The sequence below is a fragment of the Setaria italica genome, chromosome VII (assembly GCF_000263155.2).
Source record: "Setaria italica strain Yugu1 chromosome VII, Setaria_italica_v2.0, whole genome shotgun sequence".
In the NCBI taxonomy this organism is placed as follows: Eukaryota; Viridiplantae; Streptophyta; class Magnoliopsida; order Poales; family Poaceae; genus Setaria; species Setaria italica.
The window spans coordinates 21,964,396-21,989,845 of record NC_028456.1 but is presented as its reverse complement, the minus strand read 5'-3'; the positions used below and the strand labels follow the sequence as shown (position 1 = coordinate 21,989,845).

At 49.4% G+C, this 25,450-nt stretch overlaps 2 protein-coding genes, 1 non-coding gene and 1 pseudogene across 4 annotated transcripts; 1 reads left to right on the top strand and 3 right to left on the bottom strand.

Moving 5' to 3' along the window:
• Window positions 1–134: 134 nt before the first annotated feature.
• Window positions 135–2,957, bottom strand: LOC101780215 (transcription factor MYB16). Its single transcript, XM_004975805.4, has 3 exons — window positions 2,475–2,957; window positions 2,235–2,364; window positions 135–1,367 (listed from the first exon to the last, which is right to left on the bottom strand). Exons 1-3 carry the CDS (start codon window positions 2,605–2,607, stop codon window positions 491–493), a joined length of 1,140 nt encoding a protein of 379 aa, XP_004975862.1. The 5' UTR covers window positions 2,608–2,957; the 3' UTR covers window positions 135–490.
• Window positions 2,958–6,443: 3,486 nt separating this feature from the next.
• LOC101763470 lies at window positions 6,444–7,247 on the bottom strand (annotated as a pseudogene).
• A 4,571-nt stretch (window positions 7,248–11,818) lies between these two features.
• On the top strand, window positions 11,819–11,890 carry TRNAW-CCA. Its single transcript has one exon. It is a non-coding gene; the product is annotated as a tRNA-Trp (tRNA).
• Window positions 11,891–23,225: 11,335 nt separating this feature from the next.
• LOC101778459 (NAC domain-containing protein 92) lies at window positions 23,226–25,176 on the bottom strand. 2 transcript variants are annotated; one of them, XM_004975802.2, is made up of 4 exons: window positions 25,108–25,176; window positions 24,487–24,710; window positions 24,111–24,388; window positions 23,226–24,014 (listed from the first exon to the last, which is right to left on the bottom strand). In XM_004975802.2, the coding sequence occupies exons 2-4, from the start codon at window positions 24,656–24,658 to the stop codon at window positions 23,457–23,459; spliced, it is 1,008 nt and encodes a 335-aa protein (XP_004975859.1). In that variant the 5' UTR covers window positions 24,659–24,710; window positions 25,108–25,176; the 3' UTR covers window positions 23,226–23,456. The 2 variants fall into 2 exon arrangements, with proteins under 2 accessions (XP_004975859.1, XP_004975858.1); XM_004975801.2 differs by lacking the exon at window positions 25,108–25,176 and adding an exon at window positions 25,026–25,090.
• Between the last annotated feature and the right edge of the window lie 274 nt (window positions 25,177–25,450).

Here is a 25,450-nt window from a genome sequence, read left to right as displayed (position 1 = left end):
GAGTTACTCCCGTTTTCCTGCTTCCGGAAAAGAAAAGGAATTCCTTTTCCAGAATATAAAAAGACCTATACACAGTAACCAGTACATAATCAGTACTATAACATACGATATACAAACATGAACGGTTCGTCTTGGATCCTCAAATACAAATGAATTCCAACAAAATAAAAAGAGTTCTTCCCATTTCGATATCTCTACTATATTGCTGATGAAGATGGTTGTCGAATTACAGAGCAAAGATGAGACGTTCTACACCTCTTGTCACTGTTCTACAGTCTACAAGAAACTTGACCAACTGAACGAGTAATGACAGACTCTAAATTCGGTTCAAAACCATCTTTCTCACAGGTTTGATCCGGGTACTGTCAGATTAACCCAACAACGCGATTTAACAATCAACATTAGTCTTATTACTTCGAAATCCCCCACTAGCTATTTACTGTGTCATTCGCCCGGCTGCATGCAGGCGAGCATGTGCAGGGCCCACAAGTCAGAACTCCGGCGCCGGCGAGTACGCCTCGGGCGGGGGCACCGCGATTGAGGTCGTCAACGACGTCGACGACGAGTACGCCTCGGGCGTGGGCACCACTACTGACGTCGTCAACGACGCCGACGACGAGTACGCCTCGGGCGTGGGCGCCGCGACGGACGTCGGCTGCGACACCGACGACGAGTTTACCAGGTTCAGTATGCTGTCCCAATAGTTCTTCTCCTCCTCCGTCTCTTGCAGCCCGGCGTCGTCGCCCGCGCCGTGCCTGGCCGCCGGCCTCAGGTCCTGCTGGAGCTGGTTCAAGGCGCCTTCGAGAAGGAGGCCCGTGAACCCCGCCCCGGAGAAGGCCGCGTCGGCTGCATGGACCACGTGATCACCCCACAGCTGCTGCTGCTGCTGCTCATGCTCCTTGCACGCCTCCTCGTACGCCTGCATGGGCTGCATGGCGGCGCGAGCTGCCGCCGCCGCCGCCGCCGCACCGTGCGCTTCCAGCACCGAGGCGAGCGCCGCGCTCTCGGAGAAGCTCAGCGTGGACGTGGGCGACTCAAGCCCGTGCGCCGCGGAGGAGGGGGCCGGCGCCGAGACGGACGCGGAGGCAGCGAGCGCGCGCAGCCTGGCCTCGCGCGCGAGGCGCGCCTCGGCCTCTAGCCGCGCGCTCTCCCACTGCGCTGTGTGGCTGAGGTGCGCCGCGGCCTTGGCGTGCTGCGCGCCCGCAGCGGCACCGCCCGCGCCGCCGGCGCCGAGCGCGTCAGACCGCGGCTTGTGCGTGACCGGGTCGATGCCCATCTTGGCCAGCCGCTTCTTGAGGTGCGTGTTCCAGTAGTTCTTGATCTCGTTGTCCGTGCGCTTTGGCAGGTGCGTCGCGATCGCCGACCACCTGCGTGCACAAACGGCGGAGGCCATGAAATTCTTCTCAGAACTCGCACGAAGAGAAATCTGCATCAGCGGCGTAACAAAAACAACCGCAGGCGCGCGAAGAAGATTAACGGGGCGCGCATGGCCTGGCACAGACACGGTTGCAGAAGTGACAGGAAATATGAGTCAAAACGGCAAGAGAGCAGGTGGCTACAGTGGCCCAACGAGCTGCCTTGGTCCACACGGACGGGGGCCGGGCTCCCCATTGAATGTCAAGCTTGAATGCCGAATCATGAGCAAAAAAGAAAAAGAGGGAAAATTCGGGGGAGAGCCTCCCATGGCCCAGCTTCTTTCACACTTTTTCCCGGGTTGATGCCTATGCATTGATGGATCGATTCACGCAAGCTCAGCAGGAGCTGTTCGTCAGGCAAAAAGACGAACAATGCAACACGATTGCGCGATAAAGCTTTTCATGGCTCCTTTTGTACGACTTTACACTACATTTTCTACTAGTAGTACTAGCCTAGCGTCAAAATCTATGAGTGGTTTTTGTAAAAACGCTACAAGAAGCCAAGAACATGTGTACGGTGACCGGAACGTACTCCGAGAAAAATACTTGGAAATGTTCCCCATCTCGTGGTGCTCCCTCCCGGCCTAGGTACCCGCTCATGCATTACCCGATCATAAATGTGGCAAGACTACGGTGTGTGTTCGTGACCATTTCTTACAAAAGAAAAATATGTGTTCTTGACCGGCCGTTGAGCCGCTAGAGCTAGTGAGCTACCAGTCAAAATTCGTGCGGTTAACTGAATTCTGGGTGCAGAGTACTACTAGGACGACTAGGACGACGACGATCCCCCACAGCGAAGCAACGATGGAGCGCGCTTACCTGTTGCCGAGCAGCGCGTGGAGCTGGATGATGGTCTGCTCCTCCTGCAGGCTGAACTTGCCCCGCTTGATGTCCGGCCGGAGGTAGTTGGTCCACCGGAGCCGGCAGCTCTTGCCGCACCGCTGCAGCCCTGCCACGGCAATTTTCGCATGCACGTCGTCAGTAACGAACGAGGACAAACCAAAGATTATCGTCGCGGAATGCAGCTAAAAGCCGAGACACTTCTAGCTCAGAGCTCACCGGCTTTGGCGGGCAGCGAGCGCCAGCAGCCGTGGCCGTGCTGCTCAATGTAGGCGAGCAGCTTCTGGTCCTCCTCCGGCGTCCACGGCCCCTTCTTCAGCCCCTCCTTGTCGCAGCACGGCGATCGCCCCATCGCCCGGCCCAGGCCCCGAGCACCGACCACTCCTCGCTCTCGGTTGATGATCTTCTTGCTTGCTCTCCCACTCCCACCACCGCACTTCAAACGACTCCAACCTCTCTCCTCACTCCTTCCCCTTAATAACCCCCCGGATCAGGGCAATTGACTGCCAGGGATCCTCCTCCCCTTTTAGCAGCAGGCCGGGGGGTACTGTGAGTGACTACTGACTACGAGCTCAGCAGCAGCACGAACGAGCGCAGGGTGCCAAAGGGAGAAAGCGACGCACTGATCACTGGGGCGTGTTGCGTTGCGTAGCTTGGCTTGGCTTGGCTTGGGCGCGTCGAGGTCGGTGTGCGGCATAAATAGAGGAAGGAAAACGCCCGGGGGGTTGGCGGGTGGCGACGGGGGCGGGCGATGGCGTCTGCCTGTATCGGGGCCGGGGCGCGATATCTTCTTCGGGCGCCGCGATCCCGGCGCGTGCCGGGGCCCGCGATGTCAGCGTGCCGGGGCCGCGAGGAGGGCAGGCCGGGGATTTCGCCTCGCGTGCCCCCCAACCCCAACCCCGGCGCGGAACCGTCGCTGCCAATCGCGATCCACCCGATCAGAGGGCGAGCATTAAACACTCGGGAGGGGCCTCCCTCCCTCTGATGGTCCAGATTCCCGGGCTCTCGTTCGCTCTCTCCGGCTACTGGCTCGCCTCCTTACACAACAGCGTGAGGTGGACGCCGCACGGCGTGTCGTGTTCCCATCGCCGACCCGGCACGACGCCACGGCCCTACTCCCCCGTCGCGCGAATGCGGCGATCGGCCGGAGGTGGCGATGCCGCTCCGCTCGCAGGCAAGAGGAATCTTGCACGGGCGCTATCCACTGTGTCAGACGATGATGCGAAATTTCCTTTGATCGGCATACGCAGCACACAGTGCGTCCCATCAAGCACACGTACTACGGGGTTTCATGCTGTCCCGATCGCAAGTCCTGGCACGGTTACGTTACGCGAGAAATGCACCGCAAGAGCACCCGCGGGGACAGCCGGTGGCCTGGCGCGCGCGTCCGCCGCGGCGACGCCGGCGGCGGCACGGCGCTTCCGCCGATCGGATCTCATCTCGCAATGATTTGGCCCCGTTGGAGCCACAGAACGCTGGGGCTGCAAGCCTGCGACGCGCTCGCCGCTCTCCCTCCGTCGCGCTGCCAACTTGCAAGAAGTGGCAACGAGTTTTTATTTACCTTGGCTGGTCCCTGCTCCATCTGCGGCTGCGACACCGGTCGGCTCGCGGAATGGGTGGAACCGAGCAGGACTTTGCCGCATCTGCCCGGACGATTGACTTGATCGCCATCCCGGCCGTGGCGTCTTTGGGGGAAACCCCTTTTGTTTTGCTCATTGATTTCGGTGCCGCGCTCAGAGAGGTGGCGTCAGTTCCCGAGCTCCAGAGTCCTTTCCTTTCCTTTTTTTTTTTTGAAGGCCCCAGAGCCCTTTCCTTGCTCGGGCTCGGGATGCAGTGATGCACCGCGCCACCGGGCGGTGTCGGCTCCTGGTTGCATGCCGCGAGCGATGCAGGTTTCCCTTTGCCGTTTCCGGGGGCGCCTTGACTGTTTGCCAGCGTGTTGATGGCCTGACCCTGGCGCGGCAGATTTCGTGTATCATATTCAATCCCCTGCTGATATACTAGTACTACTACGACTCATTGAATTTGCTCCGTCGAGCCCATGCGTCCTGGGCTCAACTGGTTTCTGAAATCAGCTCATACCAGTGTGTTCTTAGTAAATGGCAGTACCAGTAGTCAGTACCCAATTGCCATCTGGTTTACGCTTTCAGAAACCTCTGCTCGCCAGGAAATCTGTCGGTGTCAACAACTTCTCTCTCATTTAGCCGCCCGTAATCAATTGCGCGGTTAGTACACTGGACCGTACCTCGACCGCCATCAAGAGTTCGCGAGACGAATAGTCTTAAGCCCCAGATTCACCACCGATGATCTTAACGCGAAGCATTTCACTGTGATAAAGCGAGGCAGAGAGAGAACACGGCGCCAGCGGCAGAGCAGCTGATGCTGTACCGGCACTGAACACCCTGTAAATTCCGCCAACCTGCCACTGCGAGGCCCGGCGCCCCCTCCTGGTGGCGGTACGCCGGATGGCTTTTGCCATTTATTCCGCTGTTCCCCCGTGGCCATGGCCACGGCCATTCCGCCGTGCCCCGGGACGCCGAGGACCACCGCTCGCCGCGGGGGGCGGAATCATTCGCCGCGCATGTGCGCCAACCCTCTCTCGAAGAATTAGGGTTACCTCGCCTGATCTCACCTTTTCCCCCACGAAGCCTGTAATTCGATCATCAGCAGCAGGCCTCGCTCGTCGGCTTGCACTGTTCCCGTGCGCCCTGCTGAATTTCGTACGAAAACGACAGGTTGTTCCCGCGTGTCCCCACTCCTCAGTAGCGTATCCGGGCCCTTAGCTGGGCAGAGGCCCCTGCCCTACGCTACATTATCCTCGTGGCTTGCACGCAAGAGTCCCATCACGGCGTAGACCCGGGCGTTGCGTCCGTGGAGACTCCTCGGCCTTTTTCAAGCTCGGCGATCACACAGGCCATTCCAGTTTCAGACATGGGAGCGTCAGCCGGCAGCGCATGTGCATGTGCTGCACCGTCCTGGGCAACACCGTCGATGCTCGATTTGACGGCCTACGTGCCGGTGCGAACCGTTCGGTGATTCGGCGCCACCGCAAGCCGGTGCTTGATTAGGGCATGGATGCAGATGTGCAGGCAAAAAATAAAAGCCTACTAGAGTAGATAAGTACCATCAGTACGAGCTAACCCTGGTGTCTAGTTTGCGACGGGCAATGGGAGCCCGATGCGTCCCGTCCGGTGATCTGATCGATCCATTCCCCATCGCTGCGCACCGTTTCGGCAAACCGATGTGGCCTCGCCACCCGACGGGACGACGGCGACGGCGACGCTTTCTCGGACGGGTAGGGGTTCCAGAATTGCCCGGTCCTAGGAGCCGAAAGCAATGTGCGTCGAAATGGCCACGGCCATTAATCGACCCATGACACGCCGTATGGAGTATACTACAAGTATAGCATGATCCAAAATCAATTGATGCAGCCTTTAATTTCTCTTTCTTCCTGCATGCGCCATGCATTCAGCTCGTTCAGACTTCAGAGAGGGAAATGCCACAGTGGGTCCCACGCATTCCGCTGACAGTGGGCCCTCCCTACGGGTCGTAACTCCGGCCGTACATCACTCTCTCCTCAGCAAAAGGAAGAATCAGGATGGACACGGCTGTTACTGCTACTGATCCTCCAGTAAATTGTTACTGCTCCAGCTAGGAGGTTTCACTTCACCCTACGGAGAGAGGACCCTCAGTTTGGCCTGGGAGGCACCAGACCGAACAGTGAGCGCGCTGCAGTGGCAGTACCAAAGGTGAAGAGTGAGTTAATTCAACTGTTGATGCACTGACACGGTCAATGTTCATGCACGCCGGGCTGGCTCCATGGACCAGCACGGAGGCGACGACATCGCGAGAGGAATCCCACGCGTGTTTATAGCGCTAAAGATTTTGCAGCCACGCGTACTGGAAGAAAATTCAGTGGGGTCGGTCCGCAAAGTTCCTCCCGTGCGGACCCACGTTGGATGGCTAACACGTGGACGTCCAAGCGATCCGACGATTTCTATGGACTCGGCTCCCAGCACTCAGATGGACGCGGCTCTACACAAGGACAAGGCTCGCTCGGCTCTCCAGGCGCGATGGTTCCCCTTCCCTGTGGCTCGGCTCCCAGCGTAGATGAGGGTGCACCTGCGCAGTAATACAGCTCCCATTCTCCCACCTCCGCCTCCCTCATCCACTGCCACCTCAGTCATGCTACCAAACCCTGCCACTGATGGGGGTCGCGATGATGGCCTCGTGCGCGCCTGCGTGGAGCGACCCGACACAAAGCAGCTGCGTCCTGGACAAGATGATGGTGAACGCCTCCAAGGTTCTCTGCACAGCACAGAGATAGGGCGATAGGCACATGTAACTATGCAAGAGAGGAGCAGAGGACACAGAACGAATAAAAGGGCCCTTGGATCCGTGCGTTACCAGGCTCGCGGGCCTCCGCTGACGCTGATCTCCTTGCAGGCCAGCCCCATGGCGAGGAGGGTGAGGGTCCAGGTGATGAGCGCGGAGGCGGCGGCGGACATCATGTTGGCTGGGAACCCCTGGCCGACGTCGTGCAGGCCGGTGAGCGACGTGGAGATGCCGACGACACCCGTGATGAGCGCGAAGATGACGAAGAACCCCGTCGCTAGGTTGCCGATCGGGAAGTAGATCGGGAACAGGCGCACCGGCGGCGACACGCCCTGCACTGGAACACCCATAGGGAGGAACAACAGATTCAACATGGATGTGGCCACATACGCTTTTTTTAAAAAAATCTTAGAGACAATTTGCATTGAGAGCTGGAGGAGGCTTAGTACGTGAGTTCATGCTCTCGTCGATGCTGTAGTTGATGGCCCAGCCGGCGATGGCCGCGACGATGATGTACATGATGAGGTTGAGGAACAGCGGATACTGTTGATACTGTTGACACGTCGATACTGTTGACACGTTGATACTGTTGGCAGTGCATGAGGGAGGCGGAGGCGGGAGAACGGGAGCTGTATCATTGTGCAGGTGCACCCTCATCCGTGCTGGGAGCTGAGCCGCAAGGAAGGGGAACCATCACACCTGGAGAGCCGAGGGAGCCTTGTCCTTGTGTAGAGCCACATCCATCCGAGTGCTGGGAGCCGAGTCCATATAAATCGTCAGATCGCTGGGACGTCCACGCGTCAGCCATCCAACACGGGTCCGCACGGGAGGAACTCTGTGGACCATCCCCACTGAATTTTCTTCCCGCGTACTGGTTCCTCCCGGCAGTACTATTACACTGCTGCCGACTGCCGTGTTCACCGTAGACGGAGCAAAAGATGTTTTCTTTTTTGGAAAGCGGAAATTTGTATTGGACTGGTATGGTATGCTTCATCAGTGTACAGTTTGTACGTGTACGTGCGTGCTACATCCACACGCCAAGGAACATTGCAGCGCAGGGAAAAGGCAGCGCTTGAATGCGCCTGCGTGATCTGCGATGGTTATTGGGCAAAAAAGGTGGTCCTGCGAGACCTTTTCTAGAGTCCTTTCTTTTCCGCTTCTGTGGTGGGTTTCATTGCTTTGGGCAGCACCGGGGTTAGTTCAGCAGCCAGAAAAATTGGTGTGCAATTTTTTTTATTTGTCCAAATTTTAGAAAGGGAATTGTCTCGCTGCTTTGTCCTCAGAATACTATATTTTGAAATTTGAACTTGGCTTGGCTACATACCGTGAAATTAATGTAAGGTAACAGGGTGATGCGCGGCTCATCCAATGGGTCAGCAGGCTAATGCTTTGAGCGAGCAGTAGTACACTAGAGACTGAGATGCATGATCCAAAGGTAATACAAGTGCCACCAAATCAAATATTGATTGACTGACATGATGACATATAAATAATTGCTTGCAAGTTCATCGAATAAACTCCGATCTGTTTAAATTATTCATGCTTGACAACACCAAAGTTGCATTGGCCCATGTTTCTAGGACTTTATAACCTAAATTTTGAATCCAATGTATTTACGTTCTCTTAAATGCCATACACATAGTTTCTCTGACATATCTGCATTGACATAGTTGCAATTGTAGAAGTACGAGAACAATGAAGACAGTGGTATCCACGGATTCTCCTCCATGTTTTGTTCTAGTCCATAGTGCTAATAGACATCACATTTATGTCCTTTTATTACTGGTTGTTTTAGTAGCTAGTACCCAAGGCCTTGTTTAGTTCCCAATTTGGAAGTTGCAAAATTGGCATTTTGCCATAAATACGCAACTGTAGCATTTCGTTTGTATTTGTGAATTATTGTCCAAACATTGACTAATTAGGCTCAAAAGATTTGTCTCGCAAAGTACAACAAAACTGTGCAATTAGTTTTTGATTTCATCTACATTTAGTACTCCATGCATGTACCGCAAGTTTGATGTGATGAGGAATCTTCTTTTTGCATAGTGTCAAAGTTGGGATTTTGGAGGGAAGTAAACAAGGGCCAAGTTAGATGCTACTACTTCTACAATGATCCTAGAAGAGCTTGGATTTATAGGAGTTCATTGCACTCGCTAAATAGTAATTTAATTAACCCAAACTTCCTTTCAGATCTTTTTTTTTCAGAAGTCCTTCCGCATCTTAGTATTACAACATTATTTCCCTGACACATTGCACCGAGTCGTTCAATATTTGATCTTATATAAGATTTGTTGTGATTTATGTTTGCTTCAGTGAATGGTCCATAAAGAGAGAAAATGTATATCTGGCCTTTATTGGACTTAATAATTTTAATGAGAACGATATACAGAATGCACTACGAATATTAGCACTCAACATTGAATAGAAAACTACCTAAGCTGTCATTTATTTTGAAAACTCATTTGTGACAACGCTGACACATATAAAAAAAATATTGCAACTAACATCCATATTACTCCCGCATATTTGCATCCTACTTATAAATCAAAATGACTAGCGGGCATTTTTAAGGGATTATTTGCACTCTTGTATGCCAATTTAACTGATTAAAATTATAGATGTACGGGCACATCAAGACAATAATTTGCGAAAATATTTCTCCATATTTTTTTATAGTTTACTACACCAATAGACATCGCATTTATGTCCTTTTAATGGTTGTTCTATTAGTTACTTGGCTAGATTTTGCTTGGTTACAAGAAGTTCGGTTAGCCAATTGAGTCATGAAGGTACCATTGTATTGTGCATTAACCTAAGCCAACCGCCGCGCTCAACTATCAGAGGTAAAGTGAACATCACACATATTAGGGAAATAATCAGCACTCTTACATTTCAACTCAACTCATTTACTGGTAGAAGGCTTCTGCATTAATTTAGAATCGAATATCAATCCAAGTTGAGTAGCAAGCTACTAGTAAAAATGGTTTTTTTTTACAAGGCTAACACATTTTTTCACAAAAAATGTAAGGCATGTTTAGCGGATTGTTTGCATGTTTTGTTATAGTTTACCATGCCAATAGACATCACATTTATGCCACTTTTAATGGTTGTTAGTGTTAGTAGTTACTTGAGTTAGATACTGGTCACAAGATGTAGGTATATCATTGTATTGTGCATTAACCTAAGCCAACCACTGCGATCAACTAACAGAGGTTCATTCGTAAACACCCTTATATTCAGTAATTGCACTCCTACACCACTGCTTAATTCATCGTTGGCATATGCCCTTTTTCCCCGAGAGCTACATGGATCTGACATTAACTTAGGTTTCATACTTTTATGTTCGGGCGGAGTAGTCTTGCAGTGCCTGATATGATTTCTTGGAAGCTTCAGTATGAAAATTGGTAAACTGGTTGGCGAATCAACCTCTGTTTATTTAATTTACCCAGTGCTGTCACTGCAGTGAGAGTAGGAGACGTACGCGAGATGCCTCTCGGTTGATCTTTCCGGTCAGCGTTCGAGTACGAGTACGACAACAACTTACCTACTGCGTACATAGAGATGCTCCGGGTCAGTGATTCAGTGTAGCGAGCGACAGGTCTCTCTGGTCTTCCAGTTTAATGGCTGGGTAATGTAGCCGTACTCATGTAGTCGTATGTTTTGGACGTACGCGTACGTTCAGTCAATACCGACTTCGTTCAAGCGAACTTGGGTTACGGAGCTGGTTGAAATTTACACGCCACACGTACATTTTCCTTTTTTTATGAGGGCACGTACATTTTCTTATGCAGTAGTACTACGTAATTTTGCGTTCACTCAGAAGCATCTCCGGTAAGAGAAGTTGTACTCCGTGTCTCTGTCGCTCTGCGATGATCAGCACAACATTCAGAACCTCTCTGTCTCTTCGAAATCAACGCATTTTCGTGTTCATGTACTCGTAGAAGCAACGCAGAATACTGTGCTGTGCTACTGGTTTCCCCCCGTGTATGTGGCGTAATGCTATCTACTACTACTACTACTACTACTACTATGTTATTTTTCCCTGTACGCTCTCACCGGTCATCGCACGGACGTCGGAATGTGCAGGCTGCGCAGCAGCGCGACCACGCCCCCTGTTCACGCCCGGGAGCCCAGATTCCCCGGACCGGACGGGCGGCACCGGCTGATTGGCCACGTAGCACTGATTCCCAGTACGCACGGTCCGCACAACCGAACGGGACGGCGCAACCGACGGCGGTCTCCCTCCCCCTCCCGTTCCACGTACGGGTCGCCGGGTCGCGGCTCGCTGGACAGCGTCACGTGCCCGCGGTTACTGCGACGGAAGGACCGGCCGGGCGGCCGCGGCTGGCTAGCTAGCTTCTCCACGTCCTGGGTTGGAACTCGTAACCGCGGGCGGCCGTGCACCAGCAGCTAGTTCACCGCCGCGCGCATAGGATTCCCCGGGGGCACGGCGAATGGCTGTCGCCGCGTGCCGTTCAGGCCGGGGGGGGGGGGGGGGGCGGCTCGCATCGCACGGCCGCGGTCGTCGGACCCCGGCCGGCCGGGTGACGGGTGTGTGGGGGTGGTTTGACATCGCATCGTGTCCGTTCTATTAATGCACCGCGAGCGGCCAGTGCGGTCTTTTTTGTTTCTTGTGCTGTACCGTTTCGCGGCGTGTACCGTGCGTGGTCAAAGGATCAGATCTGGTGTCCAGGGTCCAGATAGAGGACTACTACCATCTACCACGGCGATGAGCCAAGGACTGCAGGGTGGTGGGTAAATCTTCCGAGGATGTACTGCCGTCAGTTCGGTCGTGTCCTGCCCTGCTGCATACGGACGGCCCCGGCTGAAAGGATTGCCATTGACCGACCTGGGGACGGCACGGCGGCGCACTTGCGTGCAGATACTGCAGGGAACTAGGGAAACCTCGGTTGGTAGCTGGGGGGACGCAAGTTATCGTACATCGGAGCAACGGAGACTCGCGAGGAGGGCCTCCGTCCGGCTTCGATTCAGATAACCCCCACCCTGAAACTCTGAATCGTGGCCTCGTGGTGTGCTCCAGTTTTAGTTGTATGCAATTCCGCGGATATCGATCACCGATCTTCCGCTGATTGCAGATGACATCCAAACAGCTGAATTGTTAATATATTATTCCAATTCCTCTATTCCGGTGTCAATTCTGAGAACCAGAAACCGCGCAATTTAATTTTTGACAATATATATCATGTTTTCCATTCGATATCACCATCGGATCCGTGGCGCAATGGTAGCGCGTCTGACTCCAGATCAGAAGGTTGCGTGTTCGATTCACGTCGGGTTCAAACCCCCCGATCCTAATCGGATCCCTTTTTTAATTTTTTTGCTCGTCACATGTTGGGCTTGGGCCGCGTACGATATTTTGGATCGCTGCAAATCTGGGCTGCCGGCCCTATACATCTCGTCACCGTAAGCATTTAAATGAGCCAAGTCAGTCAGCGTTGCCTCGCGTACGTACTAGTTACCGTGGAACCAAGTTCGGATGCATGTGCATGGCACGTCGGCTAGCCGTAATAGCTAGTGCCAGCATGCACGCCCGAACTCCTGCGTGCAAACTCATGCATGCTAGGGCTGACTTTTTTGTTTTTTTACTTTTCCACGTTCATTTTATTTTGATTTTTTATTTCTAAACCTCTAATAGATGTTCTATTTTAACCCGTATATGCATATATTTTATTCTTTCTTTCCTACTCATTTCATCTTCTATTTTTCTTTTCCTTTCTTTTTCATTTATTCTTTCTAACTCTATCGCATATCTTTACTTCTTTTCTAATTGTTTTGTTTCCTTGACTAAGCTAAGTTGGATTATTTTATTGCCTAGCTAAGATTGAGTTGTTTTTTTTTCTTTCTTTGTTGTTCAATTTTTCTATTTCTTTCCTTTCAATTTTTATTTTTCCCTTTTAATTCTTTCTCTATGTATATATATTATTTTCTTTTTCTTTCTTTCTTTTTGATTAGTCTAACTCTCATGTAGATATTCTTTCTTTGGATGGTTTATTTCATAAATTATATCATCAATCTTTATATATTATATTAATAAAAATAACTGACTTTTCCCATGATGAAATTAAATTATTAAGAGAAATTCAATGTTAAACTACAATTCCATTTTCTTTCTTCTGCCCTTTTCTTTTTCTAATTATTTGTATATTATTTTTTTATCTTTTATTTTATTTGGTATATTATAGTTTCATTTCTTTTTCTATGTGTATAAATACTTGTTCTGTGGGTTCCTGCACTTTGTTCGAATACTTGTTCTGTGGATTCTTGCACTTTGTTCGAGTCATATAGATTTTTTATTCTGTGAGTTCATATAAATTGTTCGACATGTACAGCTATTTTTGTTCCGTGAGTTCGTATAATTTGTTCCAGGTGTTGACATTTTTTTTTGTAAGTACATACAATTTGTTTGATATATACATATATTTTGTTCTTTGAATTCATATAATTTGTTCAGAAGTATATATCTCGGAAAAAATTTGGAACATGATTAAAAAATAGTGATAAATAAAAATCGTTCAAATATAGTCAAATGGGTCTTGTTTTGAAGGTTTCATTTTCAAAATATAACGGTGCAATCGAAATTTAATTTTGATTTCATTTTTAGTTTGACACTCTCTTACGCAACGATTTGTTCGTGATTTAAATATTTATGTTCGCACTGTACAATTATTTTGTTCATCATATTAATTATTTGTTCACAGAAAATAATTATTTGTTCGTGATGTTTTCGCAGCAGCCAAAATTAATTATTTAATATTAAAAATAGTTTTTTAAAAAAATTATCAAAACACGTGGGATCTCATTTTGAAGATCTTGACATAATGGTACAATCAAAATTTAGTTTGGATGCTCGGTTTAAGATTTATACATTTTTTATTTTAGATTTGCATGCACCCATGCAATCTTCTTTCTCTATCTTCTTTACACTATATACCCATGCACCGGCATCAAACTAAAAAAAGCTACACCATCACATGGAGAAGCAAGGAACTATGCTAAAACAGTTTAGGGGAAGCAACAAACTGTGCTAAAATAGTCTGACCCATCATGAATATTTCTATTGTCACCACACTTCCTAAATATTTCTACTGCCAGCGCGCTTCGTGAGGCTATGGTTGCCGATGCCTTCCGCCACATCTAGCCGCACCCATCGAACTGTCCAATCGACGGCTGTGCTGTTCTGGCATCGGCGTAAATTAACAATCTTCGTGCACGGCGCGGAGACGCAACGTTATTTTCAGGGGGTGAAAACAACGCGCCGATGGGCACGTCCGCGCACGCGTATCTGCTAGTTTGTCACATGCAGACACGACTTGACTCGAGCCGTATCCCCATCGATGGAGAAATGTGCGCGTCCCGTGACAGGCACATCCAACACGAACCCCGTTTGGTTTCACTGCGTGCGTGATCGATGTCGATCGATCGTTACGCGCCAGCGTTGCTGACGCCCGACACCTTGCCAGGAGCCCAAACTGAAGAGCACCCTGCATCTGTCATCTGTGTATCGATCGGTAGACGGTTGATGAAATAGGCTAGCAAAGCTGGCAAGCCTGTGCTGCTGGATCGTGCGTGCATCGTCAGCGGTTCGGAATATTTTTCTTGTGGTCAGGTCGATGGCACTGGCAGGCATATCAGGCGTGCATGATCCAGTTTCCCTAGCACACACCACAGTCCAAATCTAGCAAACGCACGCCCCCGGCCCCAACACCATGTTTCTGTTTTTTTTTTTGAGCGGTCCAACACCATGTTTCTTCTCTGCAAGGGTTTTGCCGTTCTTCTGTTCTCAGTGGGGTTCCATGAGACGTTAGAGGTCGCAGTAACGAGGCTGAACATGAACTAGGGATGTTTGGCAGCACTTCACTTCAGAAAAAATAGCTCTACTTCAACAACTTCACAAAATTGCCTGCTAAACACGTCCGGCTCCACAAACTCCAGCTTCAGAAAAAACATGAAGCTAGGATCAGATTCACATTTTTCCTGGAGTACCTCAGGGGTGCTCCAAAAACATAAGTTTCAAACTTTATTGTGGAGTTGGGAATTATTTACCCACCTTTACTACTGGTTACACAACGTACCGTTTCGATCTTAGAAAGGAAAAAACAATCGGCTTCCTCCCGTTGCCCCCTCCCCTTGTCCCGTTGCTCGTTCCCCCGCCTCCCGCGAACCCTAGCTCCGCCGCCGCATGGTTTGGGCGCCGCCAAGCCAATCTCCAGCGAAAATGGATGGCAGCAGCGACCCTCGGCCACCCAATGCTGCAATTCCTTCATCAGCTCCTCCCCGGATTGATTTTGGCCTCTGCCCATGCCGGTCTCCCTTCAATCCACCGGCTCCTGCGGCCGGCTGTGGCAGCCTCGACCTCGGCGCGCATGGCCACGCGGGTGCGCTCCGCCCAGGTGCGGACAAGGGCTGCGCCGCTGTCGCCGTGGGCCACGCGCCGCCCCTCCCCCAGCGTGGAGAGCACGGGTGACAGAGAACGCCACGCACAGCGGACAGCTCGAGGAAACAAGCAGTCGCAGCAGTGCATTACCTTGGCAGCACTTTAGAAAACAGATTTGAAAGAGAACGAATAGGTACGCAGACACATCAGAGATATCTTGAGATCAGCAACAGAGCCAGAGTCTTGTTCGAAGAATCAACAGATCGATTTGTGTCCATATATCAGATCATTTACAATTCCTTCATCTCGAACAGAAACATGCGCAAGCACAACAGTAGTAGGCTAGCAGCAATTACACGCAGATGGTCTGCAAATTCTAGGTGTTGGGACCCCAGACAGAGAGGAACATGACGGTGCGCAGCACCTGCTCGGCGCGCCGCTTCTCCTCCTCCGCCTTCCTCCTCGCCGCCACGGCGGCGCTGACCCTGCCCGAGTCCACCGACCCGGCCGCCCTGCCGCTCCTCGCCATTGACGCCGATGAAGAGACCGACTGCACCTTGTCCTTGACGGATCTGCCGGTGCTCTCCCGCACAATTACACTTCAAAGGAGAGATAAGCACACAAATGTGCCTATCTATTGCTCTATACCTTACATTGTACAACTAATATGTTTTGATGCCATTTTGATACCCATATGGAAGCTAAAATATTAGCTATATCTTAGGCACAGGAGATACAAGTATGTTGCACTTCAAAATTTAAATATGACTCTCAATTGCGTGTAAGATTTTTTTCAAATCACACGTCAGTACAAACGTAGACATTCATATACACGCATGCATATCGCCCCTATGAACACACGAATGCAACCCTACCTCTATGAGCACCTCTGACAAACTGAACTGGCAGTCCTCAAGATTGATAAAGTCGCCATTGGCACCTCGTCGTTGATAGGCACACTGACTACCACTAAAAGAATAACGTCAATTAAATCCTGAAATAAATTCAGAAAATATGAGTATTCGTGCTGAGTCAAGGACTCTGAACTATGCTCAGTTCACTTGCATGTATGTTCAAGTATAGCATGTAAAGCTGTGGAAAAGGAGTTCACCTAGGTCGATCCTAATTCGGGTCCCTGGAGCGTAGCCATGAATTCATTTTTTTTTCATTGTTAAAGGGGGCAACAGTGGTAAAATTTTCAAAATTTGGTTGAAATTAAATTTTTTAGTGGAAAATAAATCAAGCTATAGGGGGTTCGGGGCTGGCCGTTGGTCCCTGCCCCCTCTCCCTCCGCCACCATCGGTTCCAATGCTATCAAGTCAAGCTCAAACTTCTTCCTAATTTTATTTTAACTTAGGAAGCGAAACTCGAGCTATTTTGTTAGGCTCAAGCTTGTTCGAGTAGAGCTTTCTCAAGGTAATTTTATAGGATAACTCCACACCACAAGCTCATGGAATCACTGTAGTTGCATTTCATAGAGACAATGAAGGCAAATAAGGAATTTTGTTAAAATTCAATGGCACACAAAATATTGTTGTACATGGTTCCACAACATAGACTAGCTCGTGCACGGAACCATTTGCTTGCGTACTCTTCATGAAATAGGACACCGATCTGGTGATTTTCCTATTGGCACAAGATGTGCAGCGATGTTGTAGTCCATAGTTGACATTGCATTCCCCTGCCAACATTGATTGGAGGTTAGGCTATGCCTAGTTCTATCGCCTTTGGCTTCGAGTTCCATCCCACGGAACAATGCCTAGGGCTTATAGGGGAGATGAGCGTGCAACAATGGTCTTAGCTGCAAGATGAGGTACGAGAAGAAAGAATAAATATATGGCAGGTTGGGTAAAGAAAGAGGTACAAGAGAGATGGAATGCTAAGTGCATTAACTCCATGTGATTGGCCACATAATATACCACGCCATTGGGCATAAGGTGACACATCCGCAAAATTACCTTCAAAACCAACCTTCATGGGGATATCTAAATCACATTGAATATCACAGGGTACTAAATACCTAGTTTTAGAGTTGAGGGGTTAAGTACACTATCATTGATATTTGAGGTGGTTAAGTAGACTTTTTCTACCTGGTCTGTCCCAGCAAACCACTTCATACATCGGGCATAGTACCCCAAAAAACTGCCCAACCGGTGTGGCCCAACTAGTGGCCATATAAAAGACAATGTTGCTGAAGAGTATCTTGATCCCTTAAGTAGGTTTTGGTGAATTAATAACTCAAACTTAAGTGTCTAATGAACGTTTAAGTGCATAAGCAGGTATTAAAAGATTGGATGACATGTAGCACTTGTGGATGACCCTCAAAAAGGAAATGAATGGTATATTAGGCAAGTATTAAAAGATTGGATGACATGTAGCACTTGTGGATGACCCTCAAAAAGGAAATGAATGGTATATTAGGCATACTGTTGACGCAAAATTTTGACGTTGGTGGACCCTACATCACCACATGAGGACCTGAGAGATCTGCTTAACTCCAGTGCAGAATCCAAATCGGCGCGCGTGGTGTGCGCAGGCATGCCAGTCAGTTTTACTATTCAACTGACAAGGTGGAGATAATTCTCTCGAAGTTCGATGGAGTCGGCCGATCGGGCCGATATGATCCTTGATGTGATAACCATCGGCTAGAGAGCCGATAGGAGATAGAGTGCCGTCGAGTTCTTGCTCCACCATAGCCAGAGCCACAAGCCGATGAGATCTAAACTAATGTCACCACCAATATTTCTAGGCGAAACCACAGCGATGCGCCCGGTAGTTGCAGCCTAGAAACACTCAGCAGGAAGTTAGTCTATACCCCGCCAGCCAATGAATCTAATCACAATGAAACTCAATTCCAACAGCACTCGAATGGGCAACGAAGATTAAGATGCAACAGGCTATTAAGCGATCTGTCATCTATAATGAACCGATCTAAAGCTAATTAAAGCAAACTGAACGGCAAGACGATAGAACAGATAAATATCAGCCGATGCAGACTTAATCAAGGCAGGATAACTGGTGAATACCGTAGATCAAGATAGAAGCGATGCGCTGTAAGTCAAAGATCCAAGATATTCGATAACTTGTAGATGAAACTAGACGAAACCACAGCGATGCGCCCGGTGGTTAAAGCCTAGAACACTTGGTGATGGAACTTTGCAGCTCGCCGGAGATTGAGGTTGATGCAGCCCAGCTTGCTAGAAGGAACTCGTCGAGAAGCTACATTACTCCTACTCCTAATGCAATGGCGCGAAGCCGAAAAGGTAAATAAAAGATAAATATGTTGTATATTGATCGTGTGATTATTTTATAATGACCGGAGGTACATATTTATACTCTGAACTAATAACTCCTAGCAGGAACCGTATCAAAACTACCTGATACAAAATATCTAAACAAAAAAATATTAAGATACACGGAATCTAACTTTCCTTACGTAAAGTCCTAATTAATTAAGCTTCCTTTTTCATATTGCCATCAGGTCCTTGCTCCTTCTTTGTTCCACATGTGAGCCTCTAATATGCCTTGCTTGTTTTAGCCAACTTGCATGTACGTGCGAGATCTTTCCTTGATCACCTCACATATTGATTAGTACCTTCCAATATGTATACGCATGTAGAGAATAGTCGCATATGACACCGATGGCCTCATATTCCGTATTAAGGGATTCGATTAAAATCTAGTATCAACACAGGCGCCCCAGTTTCGGAGTATGAAGGCTTCATGTTCCGAAACTAATTATAGAAGTCCGATGATTCGGTGTCAACACATACCTTGAAGGGTAAATTTATTTTCGGTTTGAAATGGACTTTGGGAATGCCGCACTATTAAGAGCGATGTGTAATCTTTAGTAATTACGTTGAAACAGGTGCTCAAAATGACATGATCAACTCATGAGAGACACCTTGCACCTGCACTACACTTGGGAAACACTTAAAAGGGTGCTCAGTTTAGAGTTCCGGAAACCTCCACAGGAAGTTGCGGAATAATCTGGAAGTTCTGGAATCTCCGGAGAAACTTTTAGAAATCTTCGGAACTTAACGTTCCAACGGCTAGTTTTTGATGAACGGGTATACCCTATTGCATAACCTATTTTCGGTGATTTACTTTTGTCAAGCATTTCATAGGGTTGTAGTATTTTCACATTAATGTTCAGAGAATCCACAGATTTCTCTGAAAATTTCGCAAGTTGCGGAATTTCTGGAACAATCTCCGAAAACTCTAGAAGTTTTTGATAAAATTGTTCGAAGCTGTGTAAAATTTGCAGGTTCGACTATTCACCTTCCCTCTAGTCGACATCCTAGATCCTTTCAGTTGCGCTCCCAAATCCTAACCCTAGCTCACTCCCATCCCCACCCTGATTCAGCAGCCGCCCCTGTGTGCGCGCACGCTTGCGTGCGTGTGTGTGTTGAACGACCATCACTTTCAAGATGTCAAAATCTCCTAATTTGAAACCAAGCAACACAGAACATGAGGGATAGGTTGCTTAATTGAATATTTACTGTGAATTTATTCTAGCCATTGAATAGAAGGGAAGACTGATAGATCAATGGTACCATCCATAGCCTTTAAGGCACTATCATACTCTCATTCATTAGTCCGTTTGATACTTCATTCGGCCTTGAGTCCATATCTAGCAGATGAAAAGGTAACGCAACATTGACAAACACACCTAAAAGTATGTGAAAAGAAAAACAATCTGATACGGGAATATGTAGTTATTGAAGATCTCCATATCTTTTGCGAGTCTTGCAACCGAGCGACTTTATCACTTCAAGTACTTGCTATTGTTACAATGATCTTGAAATTTGCTCCAGCTTTTGACATGTTTTGCTTGATAAGTGTGCATTCAACACCTTGACACACGCTTCATTGTTTTCCATGACCTTAAATGGTACTATTGAAAAAAGAAATTTAAAATATCTTGTTTTATTCAAAGGAGTGGTACTTTGTTTTTTTAGTATGAAAGAGAATTTAACGTACCCCCAAATTGGTTCATCGCTTGGTCATGAGTAAACACACTGCTAGTTTTGTGTGCGCACGCGCGTGCATGTGCGCGCACGTGTTCCATCAAAGCAAACACAACTCAAACTACTTGGGAAGAAAAACTATCGATACACACAACTATTGTTCCCAAAGACTTCCATATTTTTTTGCAAATGTTTAAACCAAGGGGTTGTCATTGCTTCAACTTAAACTACTTGTTGCATTCATCTTAACATTCACTTTAGTGTCAAGTAGAACATTATAAGTTATAGAAAAGTCCAAATTACTTCCACTAAATATAGCCATTGTCCGTTTAAACTTCTAACCTATATTTTTATTCAATTTACCCCGCAACTGTGTTAATTGGTTCAATTTACCCCCTTTATAAGATTTGGTGGTCATGATGTGCGAACGTGTAGCGCCCTGCCGGCGCTGCACCGTGACACCTTACTGCATGGGCATAGCCTCGACATGGAAGCGGAGGGTCAACCCTCACTGACGCCGCTCTGCGGATATGCCATCCATTCAGGTGGGTGAGGAAAGGCGCACCGTTCCTTACCGCCACCGGGCTCTCTCCTTCTGACGCACGGCTCGTGAGGAAGAAAGGAGGGAGCCGAGGGTTGTCACCTCGACCTAGGCATACATGATCGACGTGTCAGCCAGTCCCATTCTTTTCTGGAATGATGTTGCTTCATGGAGAAAGCGCACCTTTGGTATGCTTGGTTAGTTGGCCCACTTAGACCAACTGGGGGAGCATTAATGCTCCTCTACCTGACGCATGCGGCCCACTCTCCTATGCCATCCATAAGGACTCTCGTGTGTCCAATGGGCCCCACTTGGGGTTGTTGCTTCTTATACTGACGTGGTACCCAAACACCCATGCGCCTCAGGAACGGGGGGCCGATTCCCACGTTGCTGACAAAAGGGGAAGAGATGGGCACCCATGCACACAAGATGTAGCACTCATGTGCCGCCTCCATGGTTGTGTGCCTGTGTCTGCGCGAGAAGGGGAGTATGTGATGGAGGCTTGACCGCTCGTGGACTGGTAGAGTTAGCAGCTTGTAGAGATTGAATTAGACCACTCGCTCGTGGGCCACCAATGTGCTTTTATCGGTTTGTCCTCACACCATGAGCAACTCGCGACTGGTTCGTTTGCAAACAAACAAAAATGCCAGCTTGGCTCGTTAAGAAAATGCAGCGAGCCGAGATAGTCAACAGCCGAGCGAGCAAACGAGCAACGAGTTTTTTTATCCAGCCCTAGTCCTACCCTTGGATCCAAAATCACTGGCTAAGATTAAGTCCTTTTAAGGCCTATTAGGCTGACTCAACCATGCATGTGTGCCATGTCACACATGTGACGTGGCCTAAGACCAGAGTGGATGGCTTGGGTCGTAATTTGTTCGGTTTTGATAGTTGCGTGTTGTCGATCGTCTAGTTTTATAGTTTGATTTGTTCATATGACATTTTATGCTATTTCGAGCATGCCCTTGACTATTTTTAGTGGAAGATATTAGTTTTTTACCCAACACATCTTGTTGAGGAATTCACGGACTATTTGTTGCACTCCTTGCACATGTTTCGTTCTGAATTGCTACTAACATCTGTAGTCGAATGTTGCATGCAATGTATAATAATTGCTTTGCATCTCGTTGGATTTGAGGACTTCTTACCCTTATGTTGGGCTTGAGAACAACATATCAAGAACATCATTGCGATGGATCTGTAGGAGACTAGCGCGGCTGCAACGATTGTGATTAAGGGGGTGTTTGGTTCCAAGCAGTAAATATATGCTAATCATGGATTAATTAGGCTTAATAGATTCATCTCGCGAATTAGTCTTCATTTATGCAATTAGTTTTGTATTTAACTTATATTTAATACTTCTAATTAGTATTTAAACATCCGATGTGACAGGGACTAAACTTTAGTCCTTGGAACCAAACACTCCCTAACTAATGGTGACAAGCAATGTTGGAGATAGGGACAGTAGAGCCTATGTGGCTCTATGCAGCCATGGTTTCCGTTTTCAGAAAGAGACGACTATCTCGTCGTCTTGGTGGCTTCGACTTGCAAACCTCTCATCAATCATCACCCATCAACCCGTTTCTTTATGTTTGGATCAAAATGGAGCTGTAAAAATCCTGGCCGACACACTAAAACGAGAGCTAAAAACATTTTTGGCATTGTGATGCTTGACTCGATGAAAAGGAACGGTAAAAACATGGAATTGATCACGTCGCAACTAGGGTAGAGCCGCTTTCATCATACCTTGAGAACCTGATTTTCATTTTTTCCGCCTTGAAAAACTTGAAATTGAAAATATATTTGCTAAACCTGCGAGCACACCTGACTACCATCAGGATATGGGTATCGCGATATACCATCAGGATCCAGGGAGTCCGAGGCCTTATCAAATCAACCCTCGTGTCGTGTCCCTACCCAAATCTTTAAATCGGCAAGGAGGAACTGAATTCCAGAGGAGGTGATGTCCAGGAGATACGGGACACACTAAACAAAAGCGGATATCATAAAATTTAATCGACCCAGCGCGTGGAGCTGTCCCGGCACAATTGGCGTCGATTCGATCGACCGGTTAGTTGACCTACCCGCCTCCCGCTGCCGCCGAGCGGAAACCCCTTTTATTTCTGATGAACGAACCGGCTCCATCATCGGGGCTCCGGCCGGTCGACAGCAACGCGGCCGGCGACGGGACGGGCCCCGCCACCATCAATCAAGGCGCGGGGCCGGGCCTCCGCTCGCGCGACGGGACAAGGATCGGAGGAGGAGGAAGCCATGTCATTCGAGGGGCCCCGACCCCGACCCGGCCCCGGCGTCCGCAGACCACAGCGCCCGCGCGCGTGGAGACAAGGCATGGCAACCGAAGTACTGAACTGAGCCTCTTGCGCCATCGTAAGCCGTGCTCATGTCACTGTGTGATGATTACGGCGGGGTGATGGCGATCACCGGGGGAGTGATGGAGCACCGGCTGCGTTCAGGTTCGTGCCTGCGTGACGGTTGGGACGTGCCAGTCACGGGCCAAGGCCAATGGTAGCAAGGCTAGCAGCAGCCGGAGCATGATCCTCTGGAAGCAATCAAGAACCAAATCAAGCTTTTAATGCTAGATTAGCTAGGTAGTACCATGGCTAGACCATAAACAAGTCAAAGTTTTAGGTACGTTTTCAGGATGATATCACACTGACTGCGAGACCCCTTTTCACAAACAAAACTAGATAAGCCTAACGAACTATAGCAGCTAGTGAAGGTAGCCATCATCATCGATAGCTTGGCATCATTAGCCAAGGAAATATTGCACCAAATCGTGATTACAGCAATGCTAATTACAACCCCACCCAAATCGGCTAGTAACAATCTACAATCACACGAACAAATCATTGGAACATGCACGCCACGACCGATCGATCTCCAACAGATGTTTATTTACAGCAGTGCTATACTAATCGCCATTGACGCGGTGAAGCTTATGCTTAGTAGCCCCAGAGCTGCTCGTGGTCGAACCGTTGGCCGGAGGAGGAGGAGATCTCGGGGTGAACGTCAGAGGTGAGCCCGGTGTCCTGCGACGCGCTCAGCCGTTCCCGCTCGCCGCCCTTGCACGGCGGCGCCGGCTGCTGCTGCTGCTTGGGCATGTCCGGTAGGCCGCCGCCGCCGGCGTACCCGCTGCTCTCCAGGAGCTGCACCAGGCTCACCCCGCCGTGGTGCAGCGAGCCGTACTGCGCGAAGCTGGAGAGGAACGGCGAGGAGGATGCGAGGCCGAGATGGTCCGTGGCGGCGGCGGCGGCGACTTGCGGCGCCGCCGTCTGGTTGAGGAACGACTGGCCCTCCAGCGCGTTGGAGAAGCAGGTCACGTGTGCCGCCGCGGGGTTGGCGGCGGCGCCGGACACGTCCATCAGCGGAGGGAGGTGAGAGATGGCTGCCATGTCGTCCATCTTGGCCGCCATCTCCATGGCGCCCCTTCTGGCTGCTGGCGGGACGCCTACGCCTACGATAAGGCTCTTCTTGAACACCCTGCACAGAACCCACTCGTTCTGCGTGCACACAAAAACAGGGTCCAGAATTAGCAGACGTGATCGACAGTGGATGCGAATTATGCACACACGCATGCTTGTGATCCAAGAACCAACCTTGGACGCGGGCTTGGGCATGGCGCCGTGGAGCTTGCCGTGGAGGCGGTACTCGTGCATGACCCAGCCGGACTTCTCGCCCTTGGGCGCCCTCCCGGTGTAGAAGACGAGCGTCTTCTTGGAGCCGACGAGGGCCTTGCCCCTGAAGATGTCCTTGTCCTTGCCCGTGGCCTTCCAGTACCCGGCCTCCGTGGCCCTGTTCGTCCTCAGCCCCGTCGGGTACTTGCGGTCCTTGAGGCAGAAGAAGTACCACTCCTTCTCCCCCATCTTCGCCAGCGCTGCTCGACGGCGACGACGACGACACAGTTGTTAAGTTCCTCGAGTGATCAATAACATGGATGCGGTGGTGCAGGGACCAGGGAGAGAGGGGGCTTACAGGGCAGGTCCCAGGGCTCGCACTTGTTGAGGTCGGCCTCGCTGACGGCGAACGCGGCGAAGCGGGCGTCGGCGACCTTGCGGGCGAGGTAGTGCGTGATGAGCTCCTCGTCGGTGGGGTGGAAACGGAAGCCCGGGGGCAGCTCCATGGGCTGGTGCAACTCCTGCTCCATGGCAGACAGAGCTGGCTTATCTGCTGCTGTTGCGCCAACCGAAGCCCCTGTCCTGAAACATTTATACATGGGAAATTCGCATAAGACTAGCACTGCTGCAGATGATCATTCAGAGACGAGGTATCAACAATACAGTTCCAGTACTAATCAAAATCCATAAGACTACTTGAACAAAACAAATCGGCAAAGAAGACATCGTAACAAAAAACCTCTGGAACAGAACAGATCGGCAGAGCATAAAAAATGGATGAAAAAGTACATGGCAAGGCAATCAGAAAGAAAAGGCATCTGAACATTTAATAGGTGCAAGTAGAAGTACTTCAATTGATAGTACACTGAAGACGTTCTTAGAGGAGAAAGAAATTACTTTAGAGCAAGGAGTAGTAGCATATCGAGGATAGATGAGAGAGAATCAGAGAAGGGGAAGTAAGTGGCAATAGGCCAATTACCTGTTGGAGGCGGCGCGGATTCAAGGTGACAAGCGATCAGGGGAAAATAATCTGAGAGGGAGGTGCCCGGTTTAAATACTGGGACGGCACGGCGTCCTTTTAGTAGAAAGAGACGTGGCGCCAAGGAACTCCTAGGGAGATGACTATATGGGTGCATGCCTATTTGTTTTTTAAAAAAGAATAGATGGAAGAAATTCCATTAAACCATTGCTAAATCGCTGGTATGAATCCTTTTCTAAGAAAAGGTCGTCGCTGGTAGCAAAGAGCACATAAGCAACGTCTTTCACAGTTACTGGTCAGTTACAGAGACTTAGAGACGGTTATGGGCTCCATGTACTACCAA

Bases quoted from the DNA above. Each gene is read 5' to 3' on its own strand.
- LOC101778459 (XM_004975801.2), bottom strand. From the start codon at position 25,048: ATGCTACTACTCCTTGCTCTAAA. The intron at 24,711-25,025 runs GTAATTTCTTTC...TAAATGTTTCAG, and splicing joins CTACTACTCCTTGCTCTAAA to GACAGGGGCTTCGGTTGGCG. The intron at 24,389-24,486 runs GTAAGCCCCCTC...GCCGTCGAGCAG, and splicing joins CGAGCCCTGGGACCTGCCCT to CGCTGGCGAAGATGGGGGAG.
- LOC101780215 (XM_004975805.4), bottom strand. From the start codon at position 2,607: ATGGGGCGATCGCCGTGCTGCGACAAGGAGGGGCTGAAGAAGGGGCCG. The intron at 2,365-2,474 runs GTGAGCTCTGAG...TTGCCGTGGCAG, and splicing joins CTCGCTGCCCGCCAAAGCCG to GGCTGCAGCGGTGCGGCAAG. The intron at 1,368-2,234 runs GTAAGCGCGCTC...TTGTGCACGCAG, and splicing joins CACGCGCTGCTCGGCAACAG to GTGGTCGGCGATCGCGACGC.